This window comes from Schistocerca nitens, chromosome 3 (genome assembly GCF_023898315.1).
Source record: "Schistocerca nitens isolate TAMUIC-IGC-003100 chromosome 3, iqSchNite1.1, whole genome shotgun sequence".
Taxonomy (NCBI): Eukaryota; Metazoa; Arthropoda; class Insecta; order Orthoptera; family Acrididae; genus Schistocerca; species Schistocerca nitens.
In genome coordinates, this window is record NC_064616.1 from 830,375,071 (window position 1) to 830,400,733 (window position 25,663).

Genomic DNA, 25,663 nt, shown 5'->3' on the forward strand with positions numbered 1-25,663 from the left:
TTATTTATATAATGATAAGAGATAATTTCAGAACCAGATTTTAAATTTTAAGACATTTTCAGAGGTAGATGTGGGCTCTGACCACAATTTACTGGTTATGAAATGTAGATTACACTCAAGAAATTGGAAAATGGTAGGAAATTTAAAAAAAAAAGGGGGGAGACATGGATAAGCTGAAAGAACCAGAGGTTATCGAGAGTTTTTAAGGAAGCATTAGGCAATGATTCACTAAGACAGAGAAAAGGAATACAGTAGAAGATAAATGTGTACCTTTGAGAGATGAAATAGTGAAGATAGGAGAGTATCAAACAGGTAAAAAAACAACACCTAATACAATTCCTTGGATGTCACAGGAGATACTAAATTTAACTGATGAAAGGAGAAAACATAAAAATGCAGCAAATGAAGCAGGCAGAAGGGTGCACAGATGTCTAAAAAACAAGACTGACAGAAAGTGAAAAATGGCTAAGCACAAATGAAGAGAGGACAAATGCAAGGATATAGGATGATGCAAAGACTGGAGTGAAGATAGATACCACCTACAAGAAAACTAAAGAGGCCTTTGGAGAAAAGAGAACCACCTGCACAAATATCAAGAGCTCAGATGGAAAACCAGGACAAAGCAAATAAGAGAAAGCAGAAAGGTGGATGGAGTACGTACAGGGCGAACTTGAACTCCACAGAGAATCTTTGAGAGATTGTTCGGGGATACCTTCTGAGTATTTTGATACAAGGGACACACAGTACTCAGAGGTTCATTACAGAGTAATAATGTAATTATGATTTATTTGGTGTGTTACCACAATCACCCTCATTTCTGTGGAAATACCTTCACCAACAGTGAAGAAGCCTGCAATATGCAATACACAAAATATGCAACAACACAACACAGAGTAATGTTCGGCATAACATAGTCATGCTGTTCTTCCATAGAATTCAGTGAACCCAAACACAAGGTGCAAATCGGCCAACTCTTCATCAGTAAACCTGTTCATAGTACTGCTGTGTATCACTGTTAATGCACAACTAACACTGCTGGAAAACAAAACCCTACACATAACAATGCAGTACTGAATACAAACTTGAAGGCAATGAGTTAAAGAGAGCATTACTGTTGTCAACCGCAGGTGCCGTGACCAACTGAAATCAAGACACACAGCGCATACTGCCGATATTCACGCTGTTGTGCATTATTTTCAGTGCAATACAGATCCAAAGCTAATTGCTGCAAGAAACCAAAAAAAAAGCTATAACTATGTGATAAGCCACTGGACAATAAGGGGCTGTTGTACCAAACAAACTCAGAAGGTATCCCTGAATAACTTGCAAAGTTTGTCGGTGGAGTTTTGGTTCACCTTGTAGAGGAGCTGTATGACTGAAATGAACTTAAAGACAATATTATAGAAAAAGAAGAGGAAGTAGATGAAGTGTGGATGTGGGATATGGTATTGTGAGAAGAATTTGACAGAGCACTGAAAGACCTACATCGAAACAAGGCCCCACGAGTAGACGATATTCACTCAGAACTACTGATATCAATGGGAGAGCCAGATATGACCGTACTACTCCACATAGTGCAAAAAATGTATAAGACCACTAAAATACTCTTACATTTCAAGAAGAATATAATAATTACAATGCCAAAGAAAGCAGGTGCCGAAAGGTGTGAATATTACCGAAATCAGTTTGATAAGTCATGGTTGCAAAATACTAACACAAATTATTTACAAAATAATGGAAAAACTGGAATAAGCTGACCTCACAGAAGGTCAGTTTGGGTTCCAGAAAAATGTAGAAACATGTGAGACAATACTGACCCTACGGCTTCTCTTAGAAAATAGGTTAAGAAAATGCAAACCTACATTCATAGCATTGCAGACTTACATAAGGCTTTTCAAAAGCTTTTAATGATGTTGGGTGCAAATACACTCTTTTAAATCTGAAATTAGTAGGGCTAAAACACAGACAGTGAAAGATTATTTAAAACCTGTACAGAAAACAATAATAAGAGTCAAAAGGCATGAAAGGGAAGCAGTGGCTGAGAAGTGAGAGAGACAGGGTTGAGGCCTAACCCCTGTGTTATTCAGTCTATACATTGAGGAAGCAGTAACAGAAACCAAAGAAAAATTGGGAGAAGGAATTTGAGTTACGGAGAAGAAATAAAAATTTTGATTTTATGTAAATTGAAGGGGCAGAGGTGAGAAAAAAAAGGAATGGGAAGGAACTAATGATATCAGCTGCATCAGGACATTGTGCAGAATCAGTGACAATGGTGGATTCACTGCCCATCAAGGCAAATCAATTATATGAATGCGTGGTGTCCGTTCTTTTGAACATGCCCAAAAGAATGGATAGCACACATTCATACAATTGACTTGCCTTGATGGGCAAATAATCCACAACCTTCAGTATGGATGCACACTTATGTTTGACCTCTAGCGGAAACTAAAATTAGTGAGCATGAAGGTCATGAACGGGGACTGCAGATAGGTGGTGCTATGTGGGAATGTAGGTCGGCCGGGCAGCGTGCTGAGATAGTACGTGCATTTGCGATAAAAGCTGTGTCTGGGTAGCGCACTGGTTAATGCTACTGCCTAGTAAGAAGGAGATCCTGGGTTCGAGTCCTGATCCAGCACAAATTTTCACTTGTCACCACTGATTCCGCGCCAGGTCCTGATGCAGTTGATATCTTCTGTTCCTTCCCTTCCTCCCCCCCCCCCCCTACCCCTTCAATTTACATAATATATATCACAGCTGTGGATCCCGCATCTTGTCTGTTCTTTCAGACATATCTGAAACAACAGACACCACATATTCATATAAAAACTTTGATGTTTGCTGAAGACATTGTCTTTCTGTCAGAGACAGCAAAGGACTTGGACAGTGCAGTTGAATGGAATAGACAGTGTCTTGAAAGAAGAATGTTGTTGTTTTTGTGGTCTTCAGTCCAAAGACTGGTTTGATGCAGCTCTCCATTTCACTCTATCCTGTGCAAGCCATTTCATCTCCAAGTAACTACTGCAACCTATATTCCTCTAAATCTGCTTACTGTATTCATCTCTTGCCGCCTCCCACCCCTGCCCCGCCCCACCACCATGCTTCCTACTAGTGCTAAATTGGTGATCCCTGGATGCCTCCAAATGTGTCCTGCCAACCAATCCCTTCTTTTAGTCAGGTTGTACCACAAATTTCTCTTCTCCCCAATTCTATTCAGAACCTCCTCATTAGTTATGTGATCTACCCATCTAATCTTCAGCATTATTCTGTAGCACCACATTTCAAAAGCTTCAATTCTCTTCTTCTCTAAACTGTTTATTGTCCATGTTTCACTTCATACATGCCTACATTCCATACAGATACTTTCAGGAAGGACTTCCTGACAATTAAATCTATACTCAATGTTAACAAATTTATCTTCTTCAGAAATGCTTTTCTTGTCATTGCCAGTCTATATTTTATACCCTCTCTACTTTGACCATCCTCATTTGTATTGATTCCCAAATAGCAAATCTCATTTACTATTTTAAGTGTCTCATTTCCTAATCTAATTCCCTCAGCATCGTCTTCATCAGCCAGAACTTGGTAACTGAGTGTGTGAAAGATGTCCTGGGTCCTATTCCACACTCCCAACATAGACCCATCAAACTCACAGTTACTCCAGCAGTGGTGCCAGTGCGGATTCCATTTCGAAGAAGATTTAATTTCAAGAGGGAAAACTGGGTAGGTTTCGCAATTGGAATCGACGAAAAGCTGCAAACTCTAGAACCAACACCCAGCAACTACGATAAGTTCATAGAAATCGTCCAGAATGTATCAAGAAAGTCTATCCCTAGGGGCTGCAGAACGTAGTTTCTACCAGGCCTAACGAAAGACATCCAGCAACTATACGATGCATATAAGGAAAAGTATGAGGAGAACCCATTCTCTGAAGAAACTCTTGAACTTGCAAATGCACTTACCGACCAGCTAATCGAGAAGTGCCGAGAAGAATGGCAACATCTAATTGAAAGTGTAGACATGAAACATTCTAGCCGGATTGCCTGGAAGACAATTAAGAAGCTAAATAATGACCCTAAGCAGCAAACGGAAGCACCAAGAGTAACAGCCAACCAAATAGCGCACCAACTCGTTCTTAATGGTAAAACAAAGACTCCAGCAAAAAACCATCCCAATAAGAAGTGGCGAAAGTGACATGAACTACTACAGCCATCCATTTACCATCGAAGAGCTAGAGTCCGCACTTAAATCTCTGAAACCTGGCAAAGCAGTAGGGCTAGATGACCTTAGGAATGAAGAGATCCTTAAATTTGGCGAGTACATGAAAAACTGGCTGCTCCTACTTTTCAATACCTGTATCCGGCTAAACAACATCCCGAAAATCTGGAGAAAGTGCAAGGTCATAGCCATTCCAAAACCCGGCAAACCATTGGACGAGCCAAAAAATTTCAGACCGGTAACATTACTCTGCTGCTTGTACAAGGTGTTCGAGCGCATGCTGCTGAATCGACTTGTGCCTAATATTGATCATCAGATAATTCCGGAACAGGCGGAGTTTCGCCCTGGGAAAACTTGCACTGGACAGGTCTTGAATCTTACCCAGTTCATAGAGCATGGGTACGAGAACCGTCTAATTACTGGAGCCGTACTTGTCGACCTCTCATCCGCATTCAACACTGTAAATCATAAACTGCTGCTCACTAAAATATATGCTATGACTAATGATTTCGGGCTGATACAAATTATATCAACTCTTCTCAGCAACAGACAGTTCATCGTAAACCTAGGAGGGAAGCGAAGCCGATGGCGTATCCAGAAAAATGGAATACCCCAAGGCAGTGTCCTCGCACCTACTAATTTCAACATATATGTGAATGATCAACCAGTTGCACCGGGGACTAGGAGCTTTGCTTACGCGGATGATCTTGCAATAGCCGTGCAGGGTTGGAACTTTAACGACATAGAAATTAGCCTTACGAATGCCCCAAACGGTCTAACGCCATACTACGAAGCCAACTGACTACGCCCGAATGCAGCAAAAACATTATACTGCCCATTCCATCTTCGAAACCGAGACGCCAAAAATACCCTAAACATCATGTGGAACAACCAAGCATTCAGCAGCACTCCTTGTTATTTAGGCGTCACCCTTGATCACACACTTACTTACAGACATCATGTAGACAAGGTCAGGGGCAAACTATCAACAAGAAACAACTTCCTGAGTAAGCTCACCTCCACAAAATGGGGTGCCGACCCACATACTTTACATATGTTGGCACTTGCACTCTGCTACTCGGTTGCTGAATACGCTGCCCCAGTTTGGGAAAGATCAGCACATGCGAAACGAGTGGATCCTCTGCTGAACGATGCCTGTCGCATAATCATGGGATGCCTAAGACCCAGCCTGGTTAGCTAACTTTATTTGCTTAGTGGCATAGCTCCACCCAACATCAGACGAGCTACAGCAAGTGAAGCAGAGCGCCTCAAGCACCTGCGCGACCAGCGCTATCCTCTCTTCGGAAAAACCCTCCACACACACGTCTAAAATCAAGACGGAATTTCCTCACCTCAGTTCAACCGCTCAAAACCTCAAAACAAAAGGCCAGATTGTCAAAATGGCAAGAAACACTGCCTACGGGAGACCAGGCACCTCTAATCTCGCCCAACGAACAATTGGCCTCTGGAAATGAACTAAAATGGCCATTATGGAGAACCCTCAACCACCTACAAACTGGGGTGGGCAGATGCAATGTAAACATGTGTAAATGGGGATACCAAGACGGGACGGACATGTGCCAGTGGGGACAGACCCAAACAATGGACCACCTCCTGGAATGCAGCAACGTGGGGGAAGTGTGCAGGAAAGAAGATCTGGCAAACACTACGGCAGTGGCAGTTAAATGCGCTGAATTTTGGCGGGACGTGATATGATATATATGCTATGTTTGTCTTTATATTGTAATGTGACTCCCCATTTTGAGTTTGTTTTATTTATACGTATGTGTATTGTATTTGTATTTGTGTGTATATGTAATATGTGGGTTGTCTATGGCTTGGACACGATTAAATAAAAATAAAAATAAATAAATCTGATTTAATTCGACTACATTCCATTATCCTCATTTTGCTTTTTTTTATGTTCATCTCATATCCTCCTTTCAAGATGCTGTCCATTCCGTTCAAGTGCTCTTCCAAGTTCTTAGCTGTCTCTGACACATGTCATCGACAAACCTCAAAATTATTGTTTCTTCTCCCTGGTTTTTAATTCCTACTCCAAATTTTTCTTTTGTTTCCTTTACTGCTTGCTAAGAAAGGAGGATATTAGATGAAAATCAACAAATGCACAGCAAAGGTAGTGGAATTTAGTTAAACAAGGTCAGATAATGCAGAAATAGTAAATAAGATTTGCTATTTGGGCAGTCAAATAACTGATGGTGACCATAGTAGAGAGGATATAATAAAATGTAGACTGGCAATGGCAAGAAATACATTTCTAAAGAAAAGAAATTTGTTAACACTGAATATCAATTTAAGTGTCAGGAAGTTCTTTCTGAAGATATTTGTCTGGAGTGTAGTCTTTTATGGAAGTCAAATGCCGATGATTGGCAATTCATACAAGAGGAGAATTGAGGGTTTTGAAACGTGATGGCAGAGAAGAATGTTGAAGATAGGTGGACAGTTTACATAACTAATGAGGAAGTACCAAACAGAACTGGGGAGAAAGAAATTTGAGGCACAATTTAAATAAAAGAAGGGGGGGGGGGGTGTATAGTGAGACCAAGAGATAAATACAGTAAGCAAGACCAAGTTGTAGTAGTTATTCAGAGATGAAAAGGCTTACACAGGATAAAGTAGGATGGACAGCTGTATCAAACCAGTCTTTGGACTGAAGACCACAGCAGCAACAACAACAAGATGAAAACAAGTTACCAGCAAAATCACTGACACAATAACATCTGAGCTTCTCTATGAGACTACTCTAAACTGCACAATCTGTTGCTTTCCATATGTGAGATCACCTATAAGCCTACTTTTCATGTGTAAAAGTTTTTAGTCATGTTCTCTGCTGTCTCACTGAATATCACCTCTGGCGAAAGAGCAATTATGCTGCAGAGAAGAGTAATAGCTATTATCTAATGATTTTATGTCATTTTCTTGTTTAAAAAGAAACACAATATGATACACTCATTCAGACACCACAGTCTGCAGATCTAATCACAAAGACAGAACATCAAAGCCTAACATCCCATCAGCAATTAAGTAATTAGAGATGGATCATTAACTCAGCTGCGCAAGGACTGGAAGCAGGGACTGGCCATGGCCTGTTTTTAACAAATCATCTCAGCATTTGTCTGAAATTATATACTGAAAGTTAAATCCCCTTCATTCAGGATGGCCAGGTGCAAATTTGGTCTCTACTACTCCCACATAATAGTAAAATGTGATTTATTTGTCCCATAGATGATGAGACATGTCATGTTTAAAAGGAAACAAGTACTTAAAATGTGCACTGTTTCCCAATGACTCATACAAATTTTCACAATGCTTTTACAGTTACAATAGCTTTTCAAGCCAAAGATGTAAAATTTATGACAAAAAATGTAACTGCTAAATTAAAAGTGCACACAATGAAGTTTTGTATAATTTGAAGTGTTTCGTTACAATGTCATTCATAGCTGCAACATTATGCTGATAAATGCATATCCTCCATCATACTGTAGCAGTGTCCTTCATAAATTCTTCTATGGAGAAATAGTGCCTGTTCACAATGAGTCATACAGCAATATTTTCACTTAATCAATTTACATATGAAATTTACTCCTATCTACTAGTTTATTAAATTTTTTTAATTCCATGGACTGTGATATCATGGCAAAAAGCTTTAAATGGTATCTGCCAAATCTGAAATTAATATTAATTGACTAAAATTAGTGGTGCAAAGCCTAATTATTACAAAGAAGACTTATTTGGCAAATTAACTTTGTGCCTGCATGTCCTTCTTGTCATTACAGTCATCAGGTAACCTAAAGGAAGGAAGTTGTGTGCACCTTCTCTCTGTAAATTGTGTAAGCTTTGTTCTGTGTGTTACTCTATGTTAAACATTTATGTATTGTATTTTGTGAGATATAATTAGGGAACAGCCCAGCATTTACTAACTGAGCATGGAAAACTGCCAAGAAAACCACACTCAGGCCGATTGGTGTACCGTACCGATAGTCACTAATCTGCCACATGGATGAAGAAGAAAGGTTATACTTTAACATTCCATTGTCATTAAGATCATCAGCAATGGCTGTGGCTGATGAGGTAAACTTAAAATTTATTTTTAATTTCTAGAGGTATCATTGTTATATCGTATTCTTGTAGGTAGCATATATTAATCTTTTGCACCAGAGTATAAAACTGTAATGCCATTCCTAAATTTTGGGCATTACGGATTTACAATAAGCTCCATTGTGATTGTGGCTACATGTGAGGAAAGCAGGCATGCACAGAGATGCTGATACGTAATTTCAAAAGCGAGTCTGTTTGTATACCACAAGACAGCCAAGACAAGCCACTCAGTCATTTTGGCACTGCAAAGTTCCTGCAAGTTCGAGCCAGCCCACAGAGTATTTCGACACTGTGGAGACATGTAGGTGTTGATTTGAACATGCCTGGAGGCAATGTACAGGCACAACAAGTGTGCTATTAACCACTATAAATACCCTCTGATTCTAACACAGTTATGCACAGTCTGGCAGCACCCTCCATGGCATCAGGTACACACAAGTCTCCATCATGCTATGGGACAGTCGGCAACAGACACTGGTCTGGGCAGCCAGCTCCACCAGACCATCTCACAGTTCTCAGTCCACACCCGTGGCTTTAGAATGATGCAATACATGAGCCATCCCCCACACTCTATAGCAGCAATGAATTGAATTGGCAGATGGAACCATTATGGTGTAGAAGTGTTGGATTAACAGGTTGTGGAGGTTGTGATGCTGGTCTGCAGTTGCTAGGAAAACCCTGCTGCAAGATATAACATATATTATTTCATCTCGAGTCACAACGTCAGAGTGCTGTGATGCCCCTGGATATGCCCTCTGCAGGAGTGTGATCCATCTGTCGTGGCAATGTTGTCTGCAGGTTGTGGTAGTAGGATGGCCGTTTGATTTCGGAGAGCAGTGGTTTGCAGCCACGCTGGTACTGCCACCACGCTTCTGCACCAGGGTGAGCTTCTAACTCAGTCACAGTGGACGTCTATGAGAATTCAGCAGATGTACATGTTACTGTCACTGCTCACTCAGCACCACATAGTGCTAACTCAGGTATGCACTGCTGGGTGGGGAAACAGTGTCAGAAAAGTAGGTCGTGGAAATCAAACAGCCATCCCACCGCCACAACATTCCAACGTCATGGCCACCGCTGATGGGCCACGCTCCTGCAGAGGGCATATCCAGGGATGTCACAGCACTCTTGACATAAGTTGAGAGGAAATAATATATGTTACATCTTGCAGCAGAGTTTTCCTAGCCACTGCCGGCCAGCACTACCACCTCCACAATCCGTTACTCCACCACCTCTACGCCACGACAGCCCCACTCACCCAAGGTCACTATAAAACTTCATCCTGCACCTCAAACATGGATAAAAAGTTATTTTGTCAGTATATGCTGTATACGATGAGACACTTACTGTAATGCATGAATATGTTGCAAAACAGCAACCAACCACTAAATTCATATGATATTCAAAACATTTTATTGTTAACTGCTACTTTTATTAAAAAGCAGTCATTATCAAACAAACAGTAGATTTGAACACCACAGTGCTTTACTGGTATTAGCAATTTAAACATGGAGTGAAGCTTCGCAACGATGGATTGCATCTAAAATTACAGGTAACAATAGACTGCGTCCAAAATTAGAAACTGTTGAACTAATCACAAGGCTCCTTCACAAGTCATCATAATTAAAATCAAAGGCAACATAAGACGAGAAGTGGTACATACACTGATGAGCCAAAACGTTATGACCACTGCCCATGACGAGCTTGTACGCTGCCTGGTGTCACTGAGGGCACGTGGCATGGTAAGAGAAGTATATAAGCAGACCAGAGATGAATGAGGAATCATTCTAGTGATGATAAGTGGCCCAAATCTGGAAATCTGCCAACTTAAGCAACTTTGACAAAAGCCAGATTGTTGTGGGCCAGTGCCTATGAGCAAGCATCACAGAAACGGAAAAGCTGGTTGGCTGTTTGCATGCTACTGTTGTGAGCATCTATGGAAAGTGGTTGAAGAATGCTGAAACCAAGAGTAGGTGACAAGAAGTTGGACATCCAAAGCTCATCACAGCACATAGGGATTGGAGGTTTGCCAGCTCTCTAAAGCAGGATAGGCAGCGATCTGTGTCAGATCTGATCACAGAGTACCATGCTGGTTCAAGCACTAGGGTTTTGGAGCACACCATTCAGTGCAGTGTTGAACATGGTGTTCCACAACAGAGGACCCCTGAGTGTTCCCATGATGACCCCACAACATCATCAGTTATGATTACCTGGGCAAGGGGTATCAAGATTGGACTACGCATGAATGGAATTCTGTCACCTGGTCATTTATTGTTAAACCAGGTTGATGTCGTGTCTGGATGCTCCATCATGCAGGCAAACAGCTGCTCAAAGCATTAAGCATGCCAGAGGCACAGACCAGTGGGAGCAGTATTATGTTAAGGGGGACATTCACCTTGGCTTCCATCGGACCTGCAGTAGTAATCGAAGGCACCACAACAGCTGTGGACTACGTGAACATTATTAGGGACCACCTGTAAAACCATATGTTTGATATTTTCCACAACAGTGATGGCATCTTCCAGCAGGAAAACTGTTTGTGTCCCAAACCCAGAATCGTGTTGCAGTGGTTTTAGCAGCATGACAGTAAACTCAAATTGATGCCTTGGCCATTAAAATTCAGCTTATCTGAATCTGATGAAACCCAACTAGGATGTTATTAGGCACCAGCTACGTGCCCACAAACCAACCATCCGTTAATTAAGGGAAGTTTGTGACCTATGCGTACGCATCTGGTGCCACAAACCTCTGGAAACCTACCAAGTATGTGTAAAATCCATGGCATGCATAGTCACTGCTGGACTGCATTCCACAAGTGGGCCAACATGATTTTAAGTAGGTGGTCATAATGTTTTGGCTCATCAGTGTATATTCTCACAGAGAATGTATATACAGTTTGAGTGAATACTAAGATGGTGTTTAAATATGTTATATCATCACTAAAATGTACCTTTAAAAATTATCATTTCTGTTTGTTGTTTGGATTTGTGTGTATATATAATGTGAAACATGTAATACCTTTGTATGCTTATGGACTATTTCTGTTTAATTATTTGTTTCATGTATATATAATGAAATCAAGTTTCATGTTAATAGCCTATTGTATGACACACCCAATACTCTCAGCTGGATTTTCAGCTGGAGTCCATGGGCAAAGAATAAATAAATAAAAATAAATAAATAAACTGATGAGACAAGACATTATGATCACTGCCCACCACAAGACTGGATACTGCCTGGTGGTGTTATGGGCATGTGACATGGTAAGGAAAGTATATAAGCAGCACAAAGATGAATGAGGAATTATTCGAGCAGTGATGTGGACCACAAATTAAGAAATCCAGTGATGTAAGTGACTTCAAGAAAGGGCAGATTGTTACAGCTCTGCTCACAGATACAAGCACCTAAAGAACAGTGACACTGGTCGGCTGCTCATATGCAACTCTCCAGAGTGTGTAAAGAAAGTGCTTGAAGGATGGTGAAACCATGAGTAGGTGGCAAGATGTTGGACATCCTCACACCATCATAGAATGTGGAGGCTGATGGCTTTTTATTGTGTAAAGTAGGATAGATGGTGAGTGTGGCAGACCAGTACAGTACAGTGCTGGTGCAAACAGGTGATCAGAACACACTGTTCAGCGCACACTGTTGAACATCAAACTCCACAGCAGATGACATCTGTGTGTTCCTATGATCATCCAACGACATCGTCATTTATGATTTCAGTGGGAATGAAATCATCAAGATTACACTACAGATCAATAGAAATGTATTATCTGGTCAGATGAATTGTATATCGTGTTACACAAGGATGAATGAAGTATATGGACATGCCATATTAGAGGCTTGCACAACACCATGAAAACAAAGCAATGGGGATAGTATTATCTTATGGGGGACATTCACCTGGGATTCCATAGGACCTGTGGTAGTAATCTAATGCAGCATGACAGCTGTAGACTACATGAAAATTACTGTGGACCACCTGTTTCCCTTCATGCTTGATGTCTTCTCCAATGGCAATGGCAACTTCCAACAGGATAACTGTCTCTGTCAGGAAGCCAGAATCCTGCTAAAATGACTTGATGAGCACAACACTGAACTCACACTGATGTTTTGGTCACCAAATTTACCTGATTCACACCTGATGGAACACACCTGGGATGCCAGCTCTGCACCCACAAACCACTGGCCCATGGCCCGTAATTCACAGGAAGCACATGACCTGTGTGTAGTTGTCTGGTGCCACATACCTCCAGAAGCCTGCTGAGGACTTGTCAAATCAATACCAGGCAAAATTATTGCTGTATTCAGTTGCTAATGTGGACCAGCAGGCTATTAAGCAGGTGGTCACAATGTTTTGTCTTGCCAGTCTACATCACCAGTTAAAAAAAGAAAAGAAAGAAAGAAGAGAAAAAAGATTCACTCACCAAACTTTAGAATATTTGAAATAAAGTTCAGTGCCAGCAGAAATAAAATCCGTACTACGGCTGTTTGTCAACAGTAAACTTGCTCTAAAGTTTACAGAAATGCAAGTGCTGAGAGGAAGTGCTAGTGTAGAATACACTGCCAATATTTTTTGATGCTTTCAAACTGCAAAGACTGTAAGTTAAATTATTAAAAAATTCTTTAACAGGTATGATTTCACAATTACAAAATTATCATTTCAAATAGTAATACCATATACATGGGGAGTTCATCAGAATATACCATGTAATCATTACATTTGCATTATAATCACGTATAGCTTCAGCTTTATATACATTTTGCCTTAGCATGTTGATGTGAATATCTTGCAGTTGTAACTACTTGTGATAGATACATAGAAACTGTGTCCTTGGCACTGAAGTTTAGATAAACAGTGAATTTGAAAACAAATTAAAAAATACAAAACAATCAGAATAATAAACCAATACACTTCAGAGAGGCAAACCAGCAATTCAGTAACTTGCCCACAGAGGAGTGTCAGTTACAGTGCAAACAGTAGAACTTCACAGGCCCAGCCAACATGAGATGTTACCCAACAAACATCAGGAGAATCTGTGTCAGCCAGCATGTCAACACAGTAATTCACGAAAAATTTCAAAAACCAATTTGCACTAAAACTGAGTGAGAATCTTCAGTTATATGTGTCAAAATATGAAAGTCTTCTAGAATGTTTACAGTATGTCCTATTCGTGAACCGTGCAACAGCACCATGCTTTCACTAATCTGATCCAAACTGCACTCATACGTTTTTAAGTGATCCTTCAATGTGCTACTGCTCCCACTGTGGGAATGTTTTCTAGATTCTTAGCCACATATGTAATAGCTCTCTGAAGCAGGGTATTTTCCCAGATAGACTGAAGTATGCCATTGTTAAACCACTGCATAAAAAGGGGGATGCGTCTGATGTCAACAACTACTGCCCAATCTCTCTTCTGACTGCCTTATCCAAAATTCTTGAAAAAGTAATGTATTGTAGAGTAGCTTCACACCTTGATAAAAATAAAGTTTTAACAAAATGTCAGTTTGGTTTCCAGAAGGGCTTTTCAACGGAAAATGCTATATATACTCTCACTAATGAAATATTAAATGCTCTGAGTAACCGGAAGTCACCTGTTGGGATTTTTTGTGCTCTATCAAAGACTTTTGATTGTGTAAATCATGGAATACTTCTAGATAAGCTCAAGTACAGTGGTATTAATGGAACAGTGCTCAAATGGTTTAAATCATACCTAACTGGAAGAGTGCAGAAAGTTGAAATGAGCAGTTCACATTATATGCAAAAAACTGGTGAGTTCTCAAACTGGGGAACAATCAAGAATGGCGTACTGCAAGGTTCGGTCTTGGGTCCTCTGCTGTTCTTAATATATATTAATGACTTGCCATTCTATATTCACAAAGATGCAAAGCTGGTACTTTTTGCCGATGATACAAGTATAGCAATCACACCCAACAGACAAGAATTAATTGGTGAAATTGTAAAAGATGTTTTTCAGAAAATCATTAAGTGGTTCTCTGCAAATGGGTTCTCATTAAACTTTGACAAAACACAGTACATACAGCTCCACACAGTAAATGGAATGACACCATTAATAAACATAGACTTCGGGCAGAAATCGGTAGCTAAGGTAGAATATTCAAAATTTCTAGGTATATGCACTGATGGGGGGGTTGAACTGGAAAAACACACTGAGGATCTGCTGAAACGTTTGGATTCAGCTACTTATGCTATTAGGGTCATTGAAAATTTTGGCGATATACATCTCAGTAAATTAGCTTACCACGCCTATTTTCATTCTCAGCTTTCATATGGCATCATATTCTGAGGTAACTCATCATTGAGTAAAAGAGTGTTCATCGCACAAAAGTGTGTAATCATGATCTATGGAACAAGTACTAATCTAATCTAGATTTTGTCATGAATTCCTCCCTGTTTATCCTATGTACACACCCCACTTTGGCACAGGTTTTATTGCAACTGACACTACAGTCCTTTTACACATTCTAAGTTTTGGTGGCTTAGCATTTTTTACTCTTTTTGATTAATTATATTTACATATAACACTCCTCATCCTTACGTACTTTTGAACTTAATTATAGGATCTGATGATGGAAACAGCCTAAGTTTGTCATTAATTTAAGAGGTCTAGACAGTATTATGCGATGATAATTCTCAGAGATTCATTCCAAGGATTTGTTTTGTTTGTTAACAATTAGATCAGTCTGCCACAACAAACAAGATAGCTTTCTCTCAGCCTGACAACCCCCCCCCCTCCCATTTCTTTGACAGGAACAGCTGTAAACATTCTGTAAACACAATACAGACACATAATCTGCAGTGGTACCCCATATTAATCACTACTGTTGAGAAAACTATGTAACCTGTAAATATTTACAAAAACTTCCTAAAGAAACATAGGTGGTGATCCACTTACTGGTGAATGATATTCAGGGTACAATTTTTTGTTCTTCATCCTTCCAATCAATCCATTCAAATGTTGGAATGGGTACTAGCAATAGGCAATGGGCATCACCTTCCAATTCTAATCTCATTATTAGTAATTTGGAAAAAGGAAGATTCAGTTTTAATATGCAGTGAGGAATTCTTTATGCACAGAGCACACACTCAGACTGAGTAATGATTGGTAATGAAATTGGTCATGTACTTTTCAAAGAAACAATACTGGAATTCGCCTTACACAGTTTAGGGAAAATGATGTGAAATCTAAAACTGGATGGCCAGATGAGGATTTTAACCATTGTTCTCCTGAAGAAGAGCCCAGTGTCTTATCACAGGGCAACTGGAGTTGGTAGTAATTTAACAACAAACATACAATGAAATAAAGTTGACCACATACAATGTTAATTTTATTCACTTATTGCAATGACATGTTTCATGACAGTGTGACAATGTCCCAGTCATCCTACAGCAAAAAGCCTCCCCGCACTGAATACAATGGTTCTCATCAGGTCACCAAATTTAAGCAAACATTATAAGTTCTCCAATCATACTATAATCGTTGGTGGAGACTTCAATCATCCAACAATTAACTGCGAAAATTACTGTTTACTTAGTGGTAGGCATGATAAGATATTCTGTGAAACATTACTGAATGCCTTCTGTGAAAACTACCTAGAACAGATCGTTAGGAACCCCACTCATGATGGAAATATATTGTATCTAATGGCAACAAATACACTTCAACTCTTCTTTGAAGATTCCACATCAGAACTGGTATCAGTGATCATAACACAGCTGTGGCAACAACTAATACAAATGATCTTTCACAGAACCCAAATACATTCCAGTCATACATGTGACTGGAATTTCTGCTGCGGCACCAAAGTTAATGTTCAGTCCCTAGCGAATAAGACAGGAACCGAAATTGAGGGTAGCAAAGCAAAAACTGAAATGCTTAACTCTGTTTTTGAATGTTCCTTTGCAAAGGAAAACCCAGGAGTACCACCCCATTTTAATTCTTTTACTACTGAAATGATGATTGGAATAGATATTAGTGTCAGTCATGCTGAGAAACAGTTGAATTTTTTTAAATTGAACAAAGTCCTAGGGCTGATGGAAACGTTATCAGATTCTACATCCAATTTTTGGCAGAATTAGCCCCTCTGTTAACTATAATCTAGCATAGATCCCTTGCACAAAAAAAAACATTCCCCGTAGTTGGAAGAAAGCATTGGCCACATTTGTTTACAAGAAGGGTGGTAGAAGCGATCCAGGAAACTTCTGTCCTTATTTTTGAAATTGATTTGTTGTAGAATCTTAGAAGATTTTCTGAGCTCAAACATAATGAGCTATCTCAAACAGTACCAACCAGCATGGATTCTGAAAACATTGATCATGTGAAACTCAAGTTGCACTTTGCTCACATGACATACTAAATTTGACTCTGTACAACACCAACACTTATTGTCAAAAGTATGATCATCTGGGGTATCAAGTCAAATTAGTGATTGGGCTGAGGACTTTATGGCAGGGAGGATGCAGTATGTTATCTCAGATGGGAAGTCATTGTCAGATGTGGAAGTAACTTCGGGTGTACCCCAGGAAACAGTGTTAGGTCCCTTGCTATTCATATTGTATGTTAATGACCATGCAGACAATATTAGTAATAACATCAGGCTTTTTGTAGATGATGCAATTATCTATAATGAAGTACTATCTGAGAGAAGTTACATAAATATTCAGTCAGATCTTGATGAGATTTCAAAGTGGTGCAAAGATCACTTTAAGCATTCAGAAATGTGTAACTGTACACTTCACAAAATTAAGAAAACATAGTGTCCTTTGACTATCATATCAATTAGTCACTGTTGGAATTGACCAACTCATACAAATACCTGAGTGTAACACTTGTAGGAATATGAAATTGAATGATCACATAGTTCAGGTAGCAGACTTTGGTTTATTGGGAGAATACTGGGGAAGTGCTATCTGTCTACAAAGGAGATTGCTTACAAATCACTCAAGCGACCTGTCCTCGGATACTGCTCAAGTGTAGTAGTAGTAGTAGTGGTGGTAGTAGTAGTAGTAGTTTATTCATCCAGAGACAATGTACATTGCATCGATTTTGTCTACAACAAAAATATAAAGGGTGAACAATACTCTACACAATACAAATGTGCATAGTACACTACACAACATCAGACCACATTGAAATAGCATGTACAACTTTGATTAATTACATTAATGTATGAGAAAGGCTTTTTACATGGAATACACAGTTGATATTTAGATATAACACATAATAATTCTAACACTTTCGTATATATTATTTATTTAGATCATAGCAACAGTAAGATAAAAATTACTATTGGCACAGAGTATATAAATCTAATTGTTTTGTATGAAGCTATTCCAGGTATTCCTTTACACTATAATAGCAGCTGGTCATTAAAAATCTGAATACTACTTCTTTAAATTAAGACAATTTTTTTTATTTCTTTCATCTTTACTGGTAGTTTGTTATACAATCTACTTCCTTGTATGTTTGTTTGTTATGTGCCAAAGCCTTGTTAACTCTTTGAATATGAATGTCATTGCACTTTCTTGTGTTGTAAGTATGTAGATCCGAGCTGGATTGGAAATTGTCAGTATTTCTTTTTACATTAATTACACTTTTTTTGTATATAGAGGCACGGTAGGGGTAGAATATTTAACTGTTGAAATAACTGATTTGAAGGAGTTAGCCTTGAACTATTGGTAATTATTCTAACAGCTTGTTTTTGTAGAGTGAAGATGGTCCGAGATTTTTCTTACTATGACCCCAGAAGGTGAGACCATAGGTAATAGCAGAATGTCTATAAGCAAAGTAAACAGTTTTACAACATTCCCTATGACACACAAAGCTAATAACATGTAATGCAAAGCAAGCAGAGCTTAACTTATGAGAGAGATACAGGATGTGGGATTTCCAGTCTAAATTTTCGTCTATATGTACACCTAAGAATTTTGTGGTAGCAACTCTCACAATTTCTTTATTTTGTATTCTGAGATCCAGATCAGAGTGTGACTTTGTTTTCCTGTAATGGATATAATTAGTTTTAGAGATATTTATGGTTAATCTGTTCATTTCAAACCAATTTTACAAATACTCTATAACTCTGGTTGCAGATGTTGGCAATACCCAGTTTATGTCAGTTACTACAATGTTTGTGTCATCTGCAAACAGGGTTATGTGAGTACCATTTACTGGAATCTTGATATCATTTATGTAAAGAAGAAATAGGCGAAGTCCTAGAACACTCCCCTGTGGTACCCCAATTGGCACAGTCTGAATATCCGATCTGTAAACAATACTTTGGTTTTTACTGCTTGTTGTTGCAATTTCTACTACCTGTTTCCTATTATAGAGATATGACTGAAACCACTTTTTGCCACTCCTCGTATACCGACATATTCTAATTTGTCTAGCAGGATATCATGTTGGACAGTGTCAAATGCCTTTGATAAGTCCAAGTTTATTCCTATTGTACTGTTGTTCCTATCTAGCCCTGTTACAATATTTTCAATGAATTGGGTGATGGTTGACTCTGTACTCATTCCTCTGTGGAAGCTGTGTTGGTTTACAGACAATGGATTGAATTTCTCGAGGTAATTTGTAATTCTGTTTTTCATTACTGTCTCTATTACTTTTGAAAATACTGATAATAAAGCTACTGGTCTACAGTTTCCCACTTCATGTATATTGCCCTTTTCATACAATGGTTTTATTTTTGCAATTTTTAATCATTGTGGAAAAACTCCTTCTGACAATGATATGTTTATGATGTGGAAGAGTGGTTCTGATATGACACTAGCACATCTTGTCATGACTGAACAAGGTACCTCGTCAATCCCTGAGGACATTTTATTCTTCATTGTTTTTATTATTCGATTAACTTCCAATTTGTTCGTGGGAGGTAGCAATATTGAATTAACACTTTGTTCTCCTGGGATTGATGTTCTACTAATCCTAGAACAATTTTTACTCAGATTGATTGGACTATTTATGAAGTAGTCATTAACGTAATTTGCTAAAGTAAGATTTCTGCCTAGAGCACCTTGATCATCTTTTAAAACAAAGTCATCTAGATTTCTAACATTTTTGCTTGGGCCTATTTCTTTGTTTACTACATTCCATACAACTTTTGGTTTGTTTGCTGACCCAGCAATTACATTGTCATTGTGCATTTTCTTGGCTTTTTTTATCATCTTCCTGTAAATTTTCTTATATGTCTTAACAAAATCCGTGAAGTGTTCATCTTTGTTGTCTTTTTTGAGTTGACTGATATGTTTTAGTGTTTGACTAGATACTCTAATAGCAGGTGTTATCCACTGGCTTGTGTTCTTAGGCATGGCATTGATCTTTGTGAGCTTTTTTGGAAAACACATGTCAAATAGGAACATGAATGTACTAGAAAATGCATTGAAAGATTCCTCGGTTGTTGTTTGTGCAATGACGTCTTCCCAGGTTTCATTAGCTAACAACTGGGTGAAAGTATTTACTTTTTCTGTATAGAAGTTCCTTTTGTATTCCCACTTATATTTTACTGCCTTGGGTACAGTGGAATTTATGTATGCTAATAGTGTTTTGTGATCCAAAAGACCTAAGTTTACATTTAGTGCCTCAGTGATACCATTATCCATATTTGTGAAAATATTGTCTAAAAGAGAAGATGACAGTTCTGTTATTTTGGTGGCATCTGTAAAGAGTGGTTTCATGTGAAAGCTGCTTCGTATACTCAAAAGCTGCCTGTTTTCATCACTTTCAAATAACAGGTTAATATTAAAATCCCCACGTAACAACAATTTCACTTCATTACTATAAAAAGTGTTAAATGCTGCTTCTATTTTTTTGAAGAATATGTTTTTGTCACCCAGTGGTGATCTATATATTGTTATGACAATTAGTTTTTCACTCTTCTACTCAGTTTTTAACTCTATGGCACATGATTCAAAAAGTCTTTCTGTATTTAGATGGTCCAATTCTGTTTTCACTTTGAACTGCAGTCCTACTCTAGAGTAAATGCATACCCCACCATTTTTAAAAACACTTCGGCAATAATGTGATGATAAATTAAAGTTGCTTATATTTATGAGACTTAATTCACTAGCCTTGTACCAGTGTTCAGATAAACAAATACAAGAGACATCAGCAAAATTGTTTAACGCTACTTCTAGATCTAGCACTTTCTTTTTGAGGCACTGAATATTCTGACACATTATCCTGACTGGTTTGCAAGTACTTTTTCTTTTGTCATTACCTGGTAATGTGCTGTTTTTTTCATAGTAGTTGTGGTAATGTGCTGTTTTTTCCATAGTAGTTGTGACTTATCTGCAGATCCGTACCAGATAGGACTAACAGGGGATACTGAACATATTCAGAAGGGCAGTATGAATGGCCACAGGTTTGTTTCATCTGCGGGAGAGTGTCACAGAGATTCTGAAGGAACTGAACTGGAAGACTCTTGAAGAAAGACACAGACTATCCCAAGAAAATCTATTAACAAAGTTTCAAGAACCGGCTTTAAATGATGACTTTAGGAATATACTACAATACCCCCACGTATTGCTCACATAGGGATTGTGAGGATAAGATTAGAATAATTACTGCATGCACAGAGCATTCAATCATTCTTCCTCACTCCATACATGAATGCAATGGGAAGAAACACCAATAACTGGTAAAATGGGATGTACCCTTGCCATGCACCTTGTGGTTCTTGGCAAGGTATAGATGTAGATGTAGAATGTTGGTCATGGCCAATACTTGGATTGATAATTGCCTGGATATGCCATGCACCTTTCGCTGCTTTCCCTTCGTCTTTACAGCAAAATGAAGGAGGAGTTGTGGCATAGTTCCCCATCACCAGACTTTGCATCAATGTCCTGGATTAAACTCCAGCCTCTCCACAGTCTCATGACTTGAGGTCAAGCAACACTGTTGATGATGACCTGCCGACAAGTTGGGATGTTAAGCTCAGGACCTTGGTACTATTCATGAGATATAGCCTATGTGTTGGCACTGAGATTCACCCTGTTACTTCTCTCATCATCATTAAACACACACGACATCACACTATACACACTCATTAGACTCACCTACACTCAACTCTCACACTTCATAAAGGAAAGGTGCCATTCTGCATGAAGGATGGATAAACCTTTCCAATCAGGCAGCTGAACCTGCCCCTCAGGGTTTCCTAAAAACACGACCATAGAATTTCACTTTTTCTAGTCAACCTACATAACAAAAAACAAATTTTTGACATCATTGTACCGAGTGAGGTGGCGCAGTACTAAGACACTGAACTCACATCTGGAATGACAGTGTTTCAAATTCCCAACCTGAGCATCCAGTTTTAGGTTTTATTTGATCTCTCTAAATCATTTATGGTAAATGCTGGAATGGTTCTTCTGAAAATGACATTGCCGGTTTTCACTTCCATACTTCACCAACTTCAAGTTTGTATTCTGTCTCTAATGACCTCATTGTCAGCATGACGATTAACCTTAGTTTTTCTTCCTTCCTTACGCATCGTTACTTCTTTAAGGTGCTGATAGTGGGTTCTGTATGATTACGAGTCAAACTGTTTGACAAGATCTCATCACTAGTGTATTTGGCTATTGTATTGGCTGTATTTGACAGGCTTGACCTCAAGCCCTTGATTAGTATACACTCCAACAGTATCTCCTGGAAAGCTTGTTAATAAACTTGGGGACCATTTACATGTACGAATAACAGAAGTATGTCAAGTAATAAATCTTGAAGGCTCTCATTAGTTATATAATGCATTCTTATTCCTTTTAAGGTGTGTGAGGATTCAACATCAGTATTCTGTAAGAAAAATGGGAGTGTCATTTGTATCAAACTATGAATGTTATTTGCTTACCTCTATTCTCATAAGTGTTTCCTTTTACAGATTATTGTAGTCCTTCAGGAAATATATTCATTGACAGATTGCAAAATAGCTCAACATTCCTGTTAAGTACCTCTGTACTTGGCTAGAAACAATTTGGTGACCCAAGAATTCCTTAGGATCTTTAGAGCTGTGCAAATGAAGTCAGTGACGGTGAAACCCAGTTTTTTCCTTAATGTAACTGCATTTGCTGCTTTCTTTGTACTCGCTGCACTTTTTCCTTATTCAATAACTGGTGCCAAACATTACCACACACTGTAGTATTGGCTCCGTTCTGACTGATGAATAGTCTATGACATGATTCTTCTTTCTGCCATGTAATAATTTGACAGAAAAGTCAGCCAGACATTCTTCCCCTTATATTCGAATTTACCATTGCCTGTTTTCAACTGAAACATTCAAATTTGCTCCCAAGTATTTTAAAGGGAAACGTAATCCAGTACACTGTATTTGTTTTTAAGAGTTGCATTTTGTGACAACAATCACTGCTTTATATACATTCCTAAAATTTCTTCACACAGTGTACTTCAATACTCTGTCATTTATCATTGTCTATAATTCATTTGTGTATTTTTCTCCCTCCATTGGCTATATGTCAAGAATCAGAATCATTATCACACAATGAGTCACTAAAATGAGTATGTACTGCAAAACTAGCATTCGGCTGAAATCTGTCAATTTGCTTGAGGTGACAGACTAGTGTATAGCATAGCCTGGGGTCTAGGTTAGGTTGAAGGGTGATAATCTGGTTGTACGTCAGCGAGGCCAATGAGTGTGAATTCCCGTACAGGTTGTGGGTACTGACTAAGCACTAGTGTGGCTAATTTTCATGTTTGCGCTATATTTAGTTGGCAGATTTCAGCTAAACGCCAGTTGTTTATGTCTACGTCCGTAATCTCCAAACCATTGTAAAATGCATGGCTGAAGATACTGCCCGTTACACCAGTTATTATGGATTTTCTGTTCCATTCACAAATGAAGTGTGGCAAGAATTATTGTTTAAATGCCCCCACGTGAGCTGTAATTCATCTAATCTTGTCCTCATAAGCCCTACGGGGGCGAAATGTAGAAAGTTTCAGTAAGGAGTTGGATTCATCATCATTTAACGCTGGTTATTGGAACTTTGTAAGTAGGGTTTCTCGGGATAGTTTGCATCTATCTTAAAGTGTCTCTCAATCTAGTTTCTTGAGCATCACTATGAGACTCCCCACGGTTCAAACGAACCTGTGACCATTTGCGCTGCCCTTCTCTGTATGCATCAGTTAGTCCTATTTGATACGGCTCCCACCCACAAAGCCTATTCTAGGGTGTGTCACACGAATGATGTGTAAGCAGTCTCCTTTGTAGAATGACTGCATCCCCTTAGTATTCTACCAATAAACCGTAGTCTGCAACCTGGTTTACCCACGATTGAGCCAATGTGATAGTTCCATTTGATATTCCTAGAAACTTTTACTCCCAAGTATTTGTACAGGTCGACCGATTCCAACTGACTCACTGATGTAATCTACGTTTTCTCGTTTTGCGTAGTGGCGCCGTAATCATTTTTGTTGCTTGTGTAGCGCAAACTGGTTTGTAAAATGTTAACGCCATAAATATTAAAAAACGAAGATTAAATATTTCCCAAGCACTACATTTATACGATAGAATGTTTCAGCCATCCCCGAAAAACAAAAGTTGGTCGGAAGTATGTGATACAGCAGTGCAATTGCGTCGCTAAGAGCGCCACCTGTCTAAAATAAGCATTCAAAATTCGTAACATCGTCCTACAAGTAATTAGCCAGCACATGATACGCATTACATATCATGTTTTAGTTACGTCTGCTAAGACCATCAAATGACATCGCCGATCTCTATGCTAACGCGCATATAAACCATCACCTGCACTTCGACGTAATTAAATTATCTCACGGTACCTGTTTGGATTTGATACGTCATCGTCATGCCAACGTTTACAGGTTCGTTTCTATATTGTCTCTTATCAAAGCCCCACGTGACGCAGCCTATTGCCTCAATGACCTTGTTTGTGATAACTTTTCCTACTAGTATGCAGTGCACCTATGCACATGAAAATCAGAGGTTTCTGAAACCATCCAAAGATTCCCATACTCGCCTCTTTAATTCAAGGTCCCTTCGAAGTCCATCTCCCCTCTCGAAATTTTCCCTAGCTGGCTAACCGCACGGTTCGCTTTCCCCAGTTCTTGATCAGCAGCAACCCGTAGCATACACATTCCGGAGTTTGTGCTTTCTCTCTATCCGTTGCCAACACAAACACGTTGACTGCGAACGCATAGTCATGGATGTTTAACCGCCAGGCCAGGGGTAAAGTGTTTGGATTTGACGCATCATCATGTTTCCAACATTAACTAGGTTCGTTTCATTTGCCCGTTGTCAAAATCCCACGTACGGCTCACAAGACTTGGTGCAACAGTGACGTCATCGTGACGTCACACGCTGTATGTCTATCGACTTTCGTGTTCATACGGTTGACAACGCGCAACGCTAAACAGGAAGTTCAAAGCAATAACATTAATCTCAAGCAGAGAGAAATTGAAGTTAGGCTTTTTCTTTACTGCATGGTACGTTAACATCGAGGTTACGTCCTTTATAAATATGTAAAGTTCTGTATTAATGCGGACTGGGCTATGATAAGGGAGAAATTGAAGTGTTAAGTCGGGTTCCCACACACAACAAAAGTATCGCCACAGCTAGAGGCATACTGCAGTTGCATGTGTGAACTCCCAATTTTTAGTGGCGCAATTTTAGAGGTGCAACCTTACTCACGCCACAAAAAGTTCAGTTAAGTTGTACTTTGTTGCGCCACTTTCTTACCACCACTGCTCCCAGATGGCACCAATTCGAAAAACGAGCATTCTGTCACAATTATAGTGGAGTAATTTCTGCTGTACTCTATTCGATTTCAGTGTTTTTATTTTATTTCTGAAAATAGTGAAAACAATGGTCGGCAGGTACACTTTCATAGCCTTTAGAACTACGAAAACAGCAACCAACGTTTGATTTTCTACACCAGTGAAACTTTTTAAGACACCAACTTACAACTATCCATAATTATTGAATGCACTTTTCTAGATACACGGAATTAGAATTGTTACTAAAATTGTATTGTGGGGCATGTTATCCTTTTTTTTCAAACACTCAATTTTTTGACAGAATTTTGTAAATAAATGAACAGAAACACAAAACAACTCAGGATATTTTAATTATTCTAGTTCCATATGTGTTGAATCTCACATTTGGCATGTCTCTACCATCAATACTTTGTTTAGAAAATGGGTTATTTATTGCAAAAAATGTAGTTCAGAGGTACTGTGATATAAAACTTTTTTATTACAAATTCTTATACACACTTACCTATCTGCGTCTCTTATGCACTATGCACTAGATTGCCCTGGCCCATAGTCTGTGT

The 25,663-nt window shown here is 38.9% G+C and overlaps 1 protein-coding gene across 1 annotated transcript in view; it reads right to left on the minus strand.

Annotated features, from left to right (window-relative positions):
* The window catches only part of LOC126248853 (phosphotriesterase-related protein), a 220,840-nt gene extending 196,532 nt beyond the window's left edge, over positions 1-24,308 (minus strand). The window contains exon 1 of the mRNA XM_049950283.1: positions 24,153-24,308. Within this exon, the coding sequence (XP_049806240.1) occupies positions 24,153-24,180 (28 nt within the window). The 5' untranslated portion in view covers positions 24,181-24,308. The remainder of the gene's footprint in view (positions 1-24,152) is intronic.
* Positions 24,309-25,663: the final 1,355 nt, after the last annotated feature.